The 15,008-nt window shown below is 49.7% G+C and overlaps 1 protein-coding gene across 2 annotated transcripts in view; it reads right to left on the minus strand.

Annotated features, from left to right (window-relative positions):
- Window positions 1-15,008, minus strand: part of LOC307152412 (B-cell receptor CD22-like) — a 44,699-nt gene continuing 29,691 nt past the window's right edge. For both annotated transcript variants that reach the window (XM_079861010.1, XM_079861011.1), the window contains 6 exons: window positions 8,326-8,580; window positions 8,119-8,203; window positions 7,890-7,929; window positions 7,027-7,104; window positions 6,886-6,952; window positions 1-598 (listed from right to left, as the gene is read on the minus strand). In XM_079861010.1, coding sequence (XP_079717136.1) covers window positions 6,920-6,952; window positions 7,027-7,104; window positions 7,890-7,929; window positions 8,119-8,203; window positions 8,326-8,580 — 491 coding nt within the window. In that variant the 3' untranslated portion in view covers window positions 1-598; window positions 6,886-6,919. The remainder of the gene's footprint in view (window positions 599-6,885; window positions 6,953-7,026; window positions 7,105-7,889; window positions 7,930-8,118; window positions 8,204-8,325; window positions 8,581-15,008) is intronic.

The following is a 15,008-nucleotide window of genomic DNA, read 5'->3' on the forward strand; positions in this document are numbered from 1 at the left end:
GTCATTAACAATTTTAATATTGATATTTTTTAATGGAATCAATACCAAATAAGTAGCTTGTGAGAATCGATATATATCAATACTGCAGGATCTATGAGCCCTTAAGGTTTGTACAAGCAAATATGAGACGATCACAAATACAATTTAAAAAATGTAAAAACATTTAAAGGGAGAGTTACATGAACACAAAAGACAGAATAACAAAAGCTGATTATATTGAGCACTTTGAGAAAAAAAAAAAGAAAAAAAAAAGATTCATTTTCCATTGTGAATGAATTCCATTATCAGAATAAAATGATCAATTATGATTTAAAAGCAGGAAAATGTTGTAAAATGAGAAAGCATAGACTGTTTGCCACAACTGAACATCACTTTAGGTGTTTTGACTTAATTTTAACATATATTTAGACAATAACAATTCACCAGCTTTTAACTTTCATTTAATTCCACTGTTACATCATGTTTCTTAAACTATATAGAAATTAATCTCTTGTGACTCATCAATGATGATCCCTGTCAATCATCGGTGGCTCCGCCTACAGAGCTCAGGATTGGTTCATTTGTGCTCCGCCTCTCACTGCAGAATCTTCCTGTTGATCTGAACAAACAATAAGATGAAGAAAGACTGACTGAAGTTCATCAACAACATTATAAACCCTTTCACAAGATACATAAAACAATCACACTGTACTGAAGAGAGTTCTCTTACGAGAGGTTCTCTCGTATTGCGTAAGTAGCTTACGCTGCGGGAAAGTCTTCTTTCTCGAGATACTGAAGCCAAAAAATTATCCTTAATTTTTAATAATCTTGTCAACGCAGTGCGGCAGCATGCAGACCTAGGGCAGGCTAACTAGCGTGCCCATTGGCTGCCCTGCGGCAACTGCAGCAGCCTATTGCTGAGCCCTTGGCGTGACGTCACGTCCAATGAGCGCGCTTGGCGCGCTTCATGCGTCACAGCCCGCGAAAAGGGGTGTGGCTTAGCGTATATAAGCGAGGCTCAGAGGCTGCTTCACTGATTTCTGTCTCTTCAGCGACGCTCTCCGCATCGCTGGACTCTGAGGAAGCAGCCGCCGTTGAAACAAGCAACCAGCACGCCGAGGATATCAGCCTGAGGAAGCCGGCCGTCTTCGCCACCTTCAGCCTTCCCTGCCTGCTCTGCTATCCGGCGAATTATATCCTTTTCTGCTCTGTGTTGTGTGTGTTTGTGTGTTCGCCTACCGCGACACACTGCATCTAAAAGAGCGTGAGGCGTTTGTTGCAAAACGCCTCGCAATTCCTGTGGCTCGTCCAGAGCCCCGCTCAGCGACAGGGACCGCCTGTGATCTGCGCTCGCTCGCCCGCACTGCCGTCGCCTCAGGGGATGAAGCAGACAGCGCTGCTATCATAGACAGCTGCTTACTCCCCTCTGTCAAGCCGCGCAAACGGCGCCGCTCACAAGGGATGTCAGAAACGGACGGTCTCGGGCTATAGCTTCCTTTACGTTACAAGAAAGCTACCCCCCCCGGATGACGCACGCCCTTTCCTGCGCTCTCCCCCTCTGTTCGAGCCACGCAAACGCGCCGCTCACAAGGGATGTCAGAAGTAGACGGTCATGGGCTGGCTTCCTTTACGTTATAAGAAAGCTACCCCGCGTCTCGGTCGCGCGCGTCACTCACCGGCCACCTCCGTTTCTCACACATTTCTCAGTCCCCTCCTAAGCTCAGGCGACTAGAAATATCTATATTGCAGTAAACAAGCCTGTTTTTATACACGCACGCCTGCAAACAAACGATGTCACAGCACATGATGACATCTTCCCGCTCTCTCTCCCTTTGTTCGAGCCGCGCAACTGCGCCGTTCTCAAGGGATATCAGAGCGGACGTTACGAGCACCGGCGAAAAGAGGAAGAGAGAGTGTTTTCGTCCCGCCTAGGCCGGACTACCTCCAATTCTCGCATATTTCTCAGTCCCCTCTAAGTTCAGGCGGCTGGAAATACTAATACTGCAGTAAACGAGCCTGTTTTAATACACGCGCGCCTGCAAACAAACGCCGAAACGAAACACGGCGCTCGGTCATACGCTCGCACTAACTAAAAGCTTATGTGTTTCCCTGTGGCTCAGTGGCAGAACATTAGGCTACCGCGCCAGAGACCCGTGTTCGAGTCCGGCTCTGGCGGCAGATAAATATTTTTTCTGCTGGCTTCTCCGAGCTCGCGGCCAGCTTTCTTACATACAGAAAGCGAACCCGCTTCTCACACCCTCCCGCTCACAGGATGGTGCTTGAGTATTTATGAGCGTCTAAACATATGAGCCATCGAAGCATCTCGGCTCTATCAGTTTCCTATAACGCCGATGGTGTTATAAGTGTAGAAAATGTGCCCACTCCCACGTGCTCACTGCTACACACAAACACAGTCTCCCCGGTAACGCTCACAGAGCGCACTCTCATAAAGCGGGCACGCGCCGTTCGAGTGCTAAGCGTAGAGAATGTGCCCACTGCCCGCTCTGTCACACAGTTACCCCGAGTTGCAGATCCTCTAAAGCTCACAAACATTCTGGCTCTGGCCGAAGGTGTCATAAGTGTAGAAAATGTGCCCACTCCCATGTGCTCACCACTACACACAAACATGGTCCCCATGGTAACGCGCTCAGGGCACACTCTCATAAAGCGGACACACGCCGCTCGAGTACTAAGTGTAGTAAATGTGCCCACAACTCTGTGCTCACACCTACCCGCTGCTCGCTCTGCCACTCAGTTACCTCGGGTTACAGACCTTCTAAAGCTCCCAAACACTGGCCGTGTTATAAGTATGAACTCTGCGCCCGCTCACGAGCACGCGCACTCACTTTCAGACACGATAACCCCCACGGCGCTCTCACGCCAGGGGTGTTCAGCAGCAAAACGCGCTCCATCCATAGGGATCGAGCCATCATATGCTGTACAGCCAGTCAGCACTGTTTACCAGCCCCCGTGTTCGAGCACCGGCAGCGCGTGCGCCGCCCCATCCTCTCTGATACAGGTTCCCCATCCCGCGCAGAGCGGCGATCTGAACCCAGAGACCATTCGACCCCTAGCTATGCGTGCAAAAGCATGGGAAGCTATTCAGGGCGCGTCAGAATGGGTGCTGAATACTATAAAACACGGCTATTCGCTTCAATTCGCTCGTCGCCCCCCGCGCTTTCTAGCGCAGGCGGAGACTAAAGTGAGTTTAGAGGCAGCGCACCTGCTTCAAGCAGAAATAGTGAAGCTGCTGTGCAAAGGGGCTATAGAACAGGTTCATCCTTCTCTGAGCGAGTCGGGCTTTTACACCCGTTACTTCCTCGTACCCAAGAAGGACGGAGCGTTAAGACCTATTTTAGATCTGAGACATTTGAACAAAGCCCTCATGAGACGGCCGTTCAAAATGATCACAACCAGACAAATCCTCGCACAGATTCGCCCAGGAGACTGGTTTATCTCTCTCGATCTGAAGGAAGCGTACTTTCAGATCCAGATAACTCCCCGTCACAGGCCATTCTTGAGATTCGCCTTCGACGGTCGAGTATATCAATACACAGTCCTGCCGTTCAGCCTGTCTTTAGCACCCCGTACATTTACGAAGTGCATGGACACGGCTCTCTCTCCCCTGAGAAGACAGGGAATGCGGCTACTGAACTATCTGGACGATTGGCTTATTCTAGCGCGGTCAGAGACAGAGCTTGTGTCTCACAGAACAGCGCTTCTCAGCCATCTGGATGGTCTGGGTCTCTCGGTCAACTGGACCAAGAGCTCGTTATCGCCCCGTCAGTCAATTTCCTTTCTTGGAATAGAACTGGACTCGGTGGCTATGACGGCCAGATTGTCGGAGCAGCGCGCGCGCGCCGCATCCGTCACCTCGCCGCATCCTTCCAAGTAGGCAGCCAGGTTCCGCTGGACATTCCAGCGCATCCTGGGGCATATAGCTTCAGCTGCAGCAGTGCTCCAGCTGGGCTTATTGCGCATGCGCCCACTTCAACGTTGGCTGAAAGCGCGCGTGCCCCACCGAGCCTGGGCGGCCGGCGGCTCGCGAGTCAGAGTGAATCAGGGCTGCATTTCAGCCCTGCAGCCCTGGCTGGCAGCCGAATGGTATCACACAGGAGTGACTATGGGAGTGATCTCACACCGGAAAGTTGTCTCGACAGACGCTTCCAACCAAGGTTGGGGAGTGCTCTTCGAAGGCAGACCGGTCTATGGCCGCTGGTCAGACCAGGAGAATCTCCTACACATAAACTGTCTAGAGATGCTCGCGGTCGAGAAAGCGCTCAAGCACTTCCTCCCATTCCTCCTAGGTCACCATGTTCTAGTCCGCACGGACAATACATCGGTATTTGGCCTATGTGAATCGCCAGGGCGGTGTCAGATCAAAGACGCTCTGCACCCTGGCGGAACGCCTCCTCGTGTGGGCTCAGCACTCTCTGCGCTCGCTGAGAGCCGCGCATGTGCCTGGCCACCTGAACGAGGGTCCCGACAGACTGTCCAGGCACAACGTTCCCCCTGGGGAGTGGTCTCTACACCCCCAAACAGTCCAGTCACTGTGGCGCCGTTTCGGCAAAGCGAAAGTCGACCTTTTTGCGTCAAAAGACAACGCTCACTGCCCAGAGTTCTTTACGAAGAACGAGGACGCGCTGGCCCAGACCTGGCCCAGCGGCCCGCTATATACTTTTCCCTCGGTCTCTCTGTTGCCTCAGGTCATCAAGGGCGTCAGGGAAGCGCGCCACACAGTGCTCCTCATAGCCCCAAACTGGGAGAACCAAGCTTGGTTCCCGGAACTAATACAGCTGGCAGACACAGTCCCCTGGCCGATACCGGCAAGGAGAGACCTTCTCTCTCAAGCCCGCGGCTCGATCTGGCATCCCCATCCAGAGCGCTGGTCTCTGCATGCATGGAGCCTCAACGGTTACCCGTTGATCTGCCAAGAGGGGTTATGAACACGATCATACAATTTAGAGCCCCCTCTACGAGGCGGCTCTACACGTCAAAATGGTCTGTGTTTAGCAAATGGTGCACTGCCAAGGGGCTCAATCCACAGGCATGTGGGGTATCGCACGTATTGTGTTTCCTTCAAGAGCTGCTGGGTGCGGGCAGGTCCCCCTCCACGCTCAAAGTTTATGTTGCGGCCATCTCAGCTTTCACTGACTCAGAGCTGGGCCGCGCATTAGGAAGGAACGAGTTCGTCACCCGCTTCCTTAGAGGAGCCAGGAGGATGAACCCCCCGCGACCCCCCTCGGTTCCTATGTGGGATTTTTCACTGGTCTTGGAGGCCCTGAAAACGCATCCCTTTGAACCCTTGGAAACTGTGGATATGAAATACCTCACGCTCAAAACCGTTTTTCTGATAGCTCTGTCTTCAGTCAAACGTGTGGGAGACCTTCACGCGTTATCTATTAACGCCGCGTGCCTTGAGTTCGGACCTAACGACTCTAAAGTTATTTAGAGCCGCTTCAGGCGCTCGGAGCAGCTTTTTGTTTTGTTTGGAGGGCGCACGAAGGGTCTCGCCGCCTCGAAACACAGCCTGTCCAGATGGATAGTGGACGCTATCGCAACTGCTTATGCGTCTAAAGACCTGCAGTGCCCACTGGGCATTCGAGCTCACTCCACCAGAGGCATGGCCTCATCGTGGGTGTGGTCCAGCGGGATTTCCATTCACGACATTTGTGCAGCGGCAGGCTGGGCCTCCCCCTCTACATTTGTTAGGTTTTACAACCTGGAAGTTCCCGCCTTGCAGGCGAAAGTTTTATCAGTCTAAGTCTCGCGTAGACCGGCCCACTATTAGTGCGCGGGCTACGTTGGTTGATTTAGCTCTACTGGTTGAGCTGCACTGTGCAGGGAATTGTCAGTTCGGACCGGCTGTGCCCGCTCCGTGCACCCTAGTACAGTGCTATGCATAAGTTTAGACACCCATGCTAAAGTTGACTAAAAAGAGGAATAAAAAAATCATCTTTTGGAAACTGAAATTAATGCCTTAATTAAAAAAATTAGGAAAAATCCAACCTTTAAGGACACCTATTTTCTTTGTGAATGAATAATGTATCGTAAATAAATAAATGTTCTTCCTTAAAATACAGGGTGCATAAGTCTGGACACCCCTATGTTAAATTCCCATAGAGCCAGGCAGATTTTTATTTTTAAAGGCCAGTTACTTCATGGATCCAGGATACTATGCATCCTGATAAAGTTCCCTGGGCCTTTGGAATTAAAATAGCCCCACATCATCACATAGCCTTCACCATACCTAGAGATTGGCATGGTTTTATTTCAGTTAGCCTAATAGCTAGTTTGATTTGCATTGAGAGATGATCTTATGGAAAGTACTCCATGCCAATCTCACGGCGTTGACAAGGGAGTTCCCGCAGCGTAAGCTACTTACGCAATACGAGAGAACCTCTCGTAAGAGAACGTATCGGTTACTAAACGTAACCTCTGTTCTCTCTAGAAGAGGGAACGTGTATTGCGTAACCCGCAGTGCTTGCGCCACGAGCTCACTCGCTTCAGCGACAGAAACCAGTGAAGCAGCCTCTGAGCCTCGCTTATATACGCTAAGCCACACCCCTTTTTGCGGGCTGTGACGCATGAAGCGCGCCAAGCGCGCTCATTGGACGTGACGTCACGCCAAGGGCTCAGCGATAGGCTGCTGCAGTTGCCGCAGGGCAGCCAATGGGCACGCTAGTTAGCCTGCCCTAGGTCTGCATGCTGCCGCACTGCGTTGACAAGATTATTAAAAATTAAGGATCATTTTTTGGCTTCAGTATCTCGAGAAAGAAGACTTTCCCGCAGCGTAAGCTACTTACGCAATACTCGTTCCCTCTTCTAGAGAGAACAGAGGTTACGTTTAGTAACCGATACGTTTTATTGATTATATTGAGAAGAGCTGAAAGTTCTGACACTTACTGATGGATTCTCATGTTTAGAAAAGCTCTGAGGATCAAGAGTCTTCAGGAGGTCTTCGATCAACGGTCTGTGTGAAAGAGAGCGAGAGATCGGTCATGTGATCATCTGTGATGGAGTAGCTGACTTTGACGTCTCACTTACTGTGAGTGTGTCGTACAGGTCAGAGGTCGTGGACTCGAGATCAAGAGCTGTATATGTGTCTTCATTGGGATCAGAGATCTACAGGAGAGACAGAAGGACACACACATTGTGAGTTCATCTTTTAACCCTCTGATGGTCTTCGTTTGGAGTGACACTTGTGGTCTCCAGACAATAACATGTAATTTTAATTTTAATAATAAAGAATAATAGTTTATATTTTTTTTTTTTACAAATGTCATTTTACTCTGTTTATTAATGATTTTACTCCACATTTGTGGAAGATTTATGATATATTTAAAATTTATATAAATAAATTATTATATATATTTTTTTTTTTAAGTAGGTTTTTATACAAAAACAGCTTTTTATGTAAAATTCATTTTTTTACATTTATTTATATAAATTTAAAATATATCATAACTCCTCCAAAAACTGCACAGATGTGGATTAAAACACATTAATAAACAGAGTAAAATTACATTTGTTAAAAAAAAAAAAAATTAAAAAAAAAAAAAAAAAAAAAATCTGTTACAAAATGACATGTTATTGCCTGGGGTCTCTGGAGACATTTAACATAAAAACAGATATCATTACAATTTTTTTGTTTTTTTTGTAGATCTAGAAAGGGTTGAGAGCCGTACAAAGTTTCATGCCATTTGGACAAAGAACATTTTCTTTTTAAAATGTAATGTTTAGAGGATCTTGATGGAAATCAGTTTTACTGGATCTAGAACTGAAGAATCGGGTGTTTGGTCACGATACTCGTGTGTCTTATACTCTTAATATCTGTGTACGGCTCATAGCGGCTGTAGGAAACATCTCTGCATGCAGGAAAACACTGTGAATAATTGAGATCATCTCACCTCCTTCATAGCAGATCTTATGTTCATCTTTTTAGTAAGACTGTCAGAAGAAAGATGAATAAACAACACATTTAACACCACAAATAACTGCAATTTCAGGTTTCAAACAGAGATGGCGACAATGAGGCAAAGCTTAAGCACTACCGCTTTGAATGTAACACTTAATCTAAATGTAATACAGTGATTCTTCATACATAGAGAATTAGATTTTTTAAAATGAACTTCTTACCAAATGTACATCACAAAGGCCCCTGATGCTCCACCAAGTAAAATACCAACAACACCGACTGTTACAGACGAGAAACATCTGACTGCTGAAATACAGACAAAAACACACCAATGTTTAACAGGACTAGATCAGACAAAATATACTGACAGATAAGAAAGTAAGCAGGAGTATGTGGTTAAAATACAGAATATGATTCATAAAACTCACACATGACATTTAAAGTCACAGCATCAGAGTATTTCTCTCCATGTTCATTGATGGACTTGCACTTGTATTCTCCACTGTCTTCAGAGCTGATCTTTGAGATGCTGTAGATTCTTCCAGATCCTACAATCGTTCCTCCTTTAATCCAGCTGATTTCTGCAGGAGGGTTTGAGTCACTGATGCAGTTCAGAGTCACTGAATCTCCCTCCAGTATTTCACCAGATGGACTGATGGACACTGAGACATTCCAGGGGGGATCTACAGAAAAACAAAACAAAACAAAAAACACTTTAACGATCAAATTAAATTTGACATCAGACTTATGAATCACCCTCCATTCCACCTGATGGACTGATGTGTACTGAAACCAGCTCAAATGTGTCACGGTTTGGTGTAAGATGATGAAGAAGATGACGAAGGCAGAAGATTCCAATATAAACGTTTACTCACAAAAGATAATTCCACAGGTACAGACAGGCAGGCAGGATTACACTTACACCAAAAACCAGTAAACATAGACAAGAACGGACAAAGACTGACTGAACTGAAGGGAACAGAAACAGGTGAGACAGATGATGATAATTAACAGGACACAGGTGATTTAACTGAATTGATAACAATAGGCAGGAAAACTTAACTAGACAGACATGTGACTAGTGACAGAGGAACAACACAGAACAAGCGTGACATAACTCCCCCCCTCCAGAAGGTGCGACCTCGCGCCGAAGAGGGACCAAGGCGGAGCAGGCAGTGCAGGCCGCCAGGGCGGATCAGGCAGTGCAGGCGGCCAGGGCGGATCAGGCAGTGCAGACGGCCAGGGTGGATCAGGCTGTGCAGGCGGCCAGGGCGGATCAGGCTGTGCAGGCGGCCAGGGCGGATCAGGCTGTGCAGGCGGCCAGGGCGGATCAGGCTGTGCAGGCGGCCAGGGCGGATCAGGCAGTGCAGGCGGCCAGGGCGGATCAGGCTGTGCAGGCGGCCAGGGCGGATCAGGCAGTGCAGGCGGGCAGGGCGGATAAGGCAGTGCAGTCGGCCAGGGCGGATCAGGCTGTGCAGGCGGCCAGGGCGGATCAGGCTGTGCAGTCGGCCAGGGCGGATCAGGCTGTGCAGGCGGCCAGGGCGGATCAGGCTGTGCAGGCGGCCAAGGCGGATCAGGCTGTGCAGGCGGCCAGGGCGGATCAGGTTGTGCAGGCGGCCAGGGCGGATCAGGCTGTGCAGGCGGCCAGGGCAGATCAGGTTGTGCAGGCGGCCAGGGCGGATCAGGCAGTGCAGGCGGCCAGGGCGGATCAGGCTGTGCAGGCGGCCAGGGCGGATCAGGCTGTGCAGGCGGCCAGGGCGGATCAGGCTGTGCAGGCGGCCAGGGCGGATCAGGCTGTGTAGGCGGCCAGGGCGGATCAGGCAGTGCAGGTGGCCAGGGCGGATAAGGCAGTGCAGTCGGCCAGGGCGGATCAGGCTGTGCAGGCGGCCAGGGCGGATCAGGCTGTGCAGTCGGCCAGGGCGGATCAGGTTGTGCAGGTGGCCAGGGCAGAGCCGACGAAGGGAGGAGCCATGGTGGAGGCAGGGCTGACGACTCCAGGGGGCCGACTGACGGAGGCGAGGCAGATGGTTGAGGAGATCAGGGTGGAGCCGTAGAGCCGACGAGACGGGGCGATGCCGAAGATCCAGCGGGACATGGCAGGGCCGCCGGCTCAGGCGACTGAGGTGCAGGCAGGGACACAGAAGGGCGCGGTGAAGACAGAGGGAGTGAGGACCAAGGAGGAACTGACGGGAGTGAGGAGTCCAACTGAGCCGGGGGGGCAAAGGGATGAGGCGAAGCCAGAGGAGTGCAGTCCAGAGGTGCGGGAAGGTGGACGAACGACCAAGGTGGATCCGGGGGGGACGAGGAAGCCTGGCGAAACTGGTGTACTGATGGGCAACGGTGGAGCTGAAGGAGGTAAGAGCCAAGGGGACGTCAATGGACTGTTGGGCTGAGGCGGAGTTCTGGTCGAGGAGGTTTGAGGCGGAGACCGGGGATCCACCGACCCTGAAGGAGTTGGTGGCAGGCAGATCCTCGACGACTCCACCTCCTCAAAGGTGGATACAGGAGCAGAGGGGCTGCCAGGCAGTGGTGGAGGAAAGGTAGAGAGGGGGCAGATGGGAGGAGGAGGGAGAGGGAGGCTGGGTGGGAGTTCAGGCTCTGGGGTGGTGACAGGCTCAGGGCTGGGCAGAACCAGTGGCGAAATAGTCTCTGGGCTGGACGGGACCAGTGGGAAAAAAGTATCTTGGCTGGACGGGACCAGCGGCGAAGGAAGCTCGAGGCTGGACGGGACCAGCGGAGAAGGAAGCTCGGGGCTGGACGGGACCAGCGGCGAAGAAGGCTCTAGGCTGGACGGAAAAGTGGCGAAGAAGGCTCTTGGCTGGACGTGACCAGTGGTGAAAAAGGCTCTGGGCTAGACGGGACCAGCGGTGAAAAAGGCTCAGGGCTGGATGGGACTAGCGGTGAAAAAGACTCAGGGCTGGACGAGACCAGCAGTGAAAAAGGCTCTGGGCTGGACGGGACCAGCGGTGAAGGCTCAGGGCTGGACGGGACCAGCGGTGAAGAAGGCTCAGCGGGCATGACGTCAACAGTCTCAGGCTCGGCGGGCATTACGTTTACAGTCTCTTGCTCGGCGGGCATTACGTGTACAGTCTCTGGCTCGGCGGGCATTACATGTACAGTCTCTGGCTCGGCGGGCATTACGTGATGCGCAGGCTCGGCAGGACTTACGTTAAGTGCAGGCTCGGCAGGACTGACGTGAAGTGCAGGCTCGGCAGGACTGACGTGAAGTGCAGGCTCGGCGGCGGCCATCTTGTCTCGAGATACTGGCTCGGTGCTGGACAGGACCAGCGGTGAAGGCTCTGGGCTGGACGGGACCAGCGGTGAAGAGGGCTCTGGCTTAGTTCCGGACCGGGACGCAACGCTCTCCAGACACCAGAGGACCGTCTCCCTCCAATTCAGTCCCGTGGTGTCAGGGAGATCCATGGGACAGTTGAAAGTGGCCCCGATGTAGGTAGAACTGAATGAGCACGAGACTAAACAAGGCAAGACGTAAAACAAAACGGAGAGCAGATAACTTAAGGAAGAGAAGACAAAGCAAAGACAAGACAAGACCAAACACCAAACTAAGAACAAAGAACTAACAAACACTATGGTGTGTGCATCCTTCTTTAAGGTGAACCAATCGGCTCAAGAAATTCTGAGCGGGAAAGAGTTTCTTTGTCTCAGCGTGACAGCTTAATTTGCATGGTTTATGACAGTGTTAGGATTTTGTCATTTCTACTCCAAATGATGGTAAACACAGTATGATACATTTTATCATAACCTATGTAACGAATACGACTCTGGGTAAATTTGAATTAGCTCAAGAACCTAGGGAATTTTGGAAATATTAATAACTATGACTCATGGTCATAATTCATAAGTCGCATGTACATTTATTTTATCAATTATCGAGATTATCTTGTTCTGTGACTGGTCTGACCGACATTTAATTCGTCCAGCGAAATAAATGTAAAATCATTACAGTCAAGAAGAGATATTCACAAACTTCAAGAGTTTCATGTCCTGGCCACGGACATCAACTTCCTGAGTTTATTAATTAAAACTACTCAAGTAGTCTATATTTCGAGCTTGTAGCTTAAGATCTTTTGTTTCATTGACTTTAGAATGGTGGATTTTCAAACACAGAGGCAGTGAAAAGTATTTATGAATTTTAATAAATGCAAAACTATGATTATATGAGCTATGAATATAAACGTACGTAAAAATGCAAACAATAAACAAACAACATATAACCAAACAATAACATAAGTGATCAGAATGAACTGAAAGAAAGAAAAAAAAGGGGAAAAGAGAAGAGGAAGAAGGGTAACTTAATTCGCAGACCTAAGAGAGAGAGAGACCAGGAAATCAACTTTTAGGTTGATAGATAGTACTTGCGAGCTGTTGTACTCTTTCAGTGCGATGCTGGAAAAGGGGACGCGCGCGTGCGCGTGTCCGGCTGGTTTGCGTCTGGCTTCGTCTTCTGGGTCGTTTCGCAAGACGATGTAAAGGCTTACTTGAATTTAAGTTACCGAGAAAATTAGATCATTTCCCTTTTTGAGGGGAAAGGCACGGATGAGCTTAGTTGCAAAGGCAAGGCAGCTACTCGAACATGTGTTGGTCCGAGGAGAAGACTAAGGCCTTCTTCAGATGATCCTTGGAGAAGCGCTGCCGGGGAGGAGAGGAGGAGGTCAGCGGGATCGAAGAGAGAAGAGGGGTCGAAGAAGGAAGAGGAAGAGAGTGTGATGAGGGGGTTTCTTCCTTTTAAGCAAACATCTGTTTACGCCTTCTCTTGGAACGACAGCGAATCAGATTGTCTTTTCTGAGGCGGGAGAATTCTCTTTGTGTGAAGGAGAAAACGCCTACTTTCACCATATGTCTCCTGAACGAAATAATTCATATTTCATCTTAGGATTATACATACTGAACTAAAGATGTTACTTATATAACTTAGGTGGGACTGATTGAATTAAAACAGGACGGTCAGACAGATACCAAGAATTACAGGTAGACTTTGGACACACATAACGTTACGTTCATATGCATCATTACACACAAATAAAGCTTGATTAAACATACAATAAAATTGTCAGTATTTCCGTTACGGCATGTGAAGACACTTGAGAAACATAGGAATACATATCAACATTTAGTGACTTGTATGTGTGGGAATGTGTGTTTCAAAGTCCACGAGTGTGTTTTGTGTGTGTGTGTGTGTGTGTGTGTGTGTAACATTTCAAAGAATGTCTTTGAAGCTCGTCACGCAGTTATAAAATCACCAGGGTTCCACGCTGGAATGGGGGTTTCTGGAGGGAAACAGAGTCCTCTTTATGGCTCAAATGTCCCTCGGGGGAAATTATTAACCAGGTTGCAATTTTGACATGTCCAAGTAGACTTGGCGACGCCGTGGACAGACCCGTTGTCTAAAAAGACAACGAAGGATGTGTTTGGAAACAAGGGATTACTAATTGGAACAGCATGTGACCGTATATCAGACATTGTTGCTACATTCCCCCTTTGAGGAGTTGACGGGCGTGTATGTGCTTAGTCGACTCATCACGGTAGCGATGGTCAGATGGCAGGTGGGTTGCTAGGCTGATGACTCAGCTCAAGTGAGGTTGAGTCTGGTGCAGGATGAAAGCCAAGACGAGTGTCGGGGCGTGGTCGGTGACCGTGGAGATGCCCATCACAGTGTTAGACTTCCTGAGTGTGAGTCTTGCCTTGGTGATCAGGAGTCGGGCTGCTCTCTCTCTCCATGCGATGCCGGATGCCGGACCTGGTGATGTCCGATTGTGGCTGCTTCCTCGCGAACCACCACAGCATCCTGTTGGAGGAAAAAGAGAGAGAGAGAGAAAGGGAGGAAAAATTTCAGCGATGGATGTCCTTGGTTGACTAGGACAGTCTTGTTGCTTCGCTGAGGTTGGTATGCCACATGCTTCGATGTCTCACGAGTGGCGTTGGGGCATCATTGTTGGCATAGGAAAGGTCTGTTCATCAGAGGCCCGCATGACCTTCTTTGTACACAGCGGAGGTAGTGTAAGCGGCTCTGAGGCGTGCAGTGTAGTTGGTAAAGTTTGTTCGTGCTGTGTAGTCACTGCAATCGTGATGGTGGTAGGTATGTGGCGCAGACATTGGTCTGGTTGCACAGCTGCAGGTCAGAGATGACCTTGAAACAGCAGGTGTCAGTGCTCGTTTTCTGTGTCGGTGTCAGACGGGGCTGCACTGTCTTCATCTGTTGTGTAAGAAGACTCGGGCTCCTCAGGGTTCTGGAGAGAGTGGCTATAGGTTTGACGGTCAGGGCTTGGAGTTCTGGACGGCGGGTGATGCTGGTTCCAGAATCTTTCTGAGCGCTTGGTCCGACGCTTTGGATGAGCACCGTCACAGTCGTGCTGCCACCTGCTGTCTGGCTCTGAGCAGTGCTCAGAGACGGAGTAAATGGTGTGTGTTTCGACAGTCTTTTCATCCATAGCCCTTTGCTTGGTGTAAGCCTTGTGAGCTAAGTCTCTGAGTCTTCGAATAGACATGGTTCGTGGGCAGACGAGCACATCAAGATGTCCACTCACGCTGCTATGTAGATTCCGCAGAAATAACGTTCTAAAGTTCACATCTTCTTCCATACCTGGGGTGCCGGTTGCTCCGAAAAACGTTTGTCGGAGTCGGCCATAATAGGAGTTTGGGTGTTCAAGTCGGGCCTGCTTGACGTCAAAGGCCGCGATAAACCCTTGGTCTGCCTCTGGATCAGAGAATTCGCGGATCAGAGCTTGTCGCAGTTGCTTGTAATCTGCTTTGACAGCCTCTGGTTGTCGATCCAGGAAGCTACGCACTTCTCTATTTGCGGTGATTCGTAACAAGTAGAACTTGTCCCAGGCTGTCACGTTAGCGACAGTTTGCAGGTGAAAATCAATGTCTTGAAGGTACGCATAAACATTGTGGTCTCCGGCAAACGTAGGAATGTTTCTGGCCAGCTTGTCGAGGCTGGTTGGACGAGAGCTGTTGCTGGGGGCCCAATCCGTCTGGAGAGGATTCTGACCCTTTACAGCTCTTGGTGTTTGGCTGACAGGCGAGGTGTTGTGCAGTGGGCTTTCGCCCCCCTTTCCAGCTCTGGGTGTGAAACTGAAAGGTGTGGACT

The sequence above is a fragment of the Squalius cephalus genome (assembly GCF_949319135.1).
Source record: "Squalius cephalus genome assembly, chromosome: 2".
NCBI lineage: Eukaryota > Metazoa > Chordata > Actinopteri > Cypriniformes > Leuciscidae > Squalius > Squalius cephalus.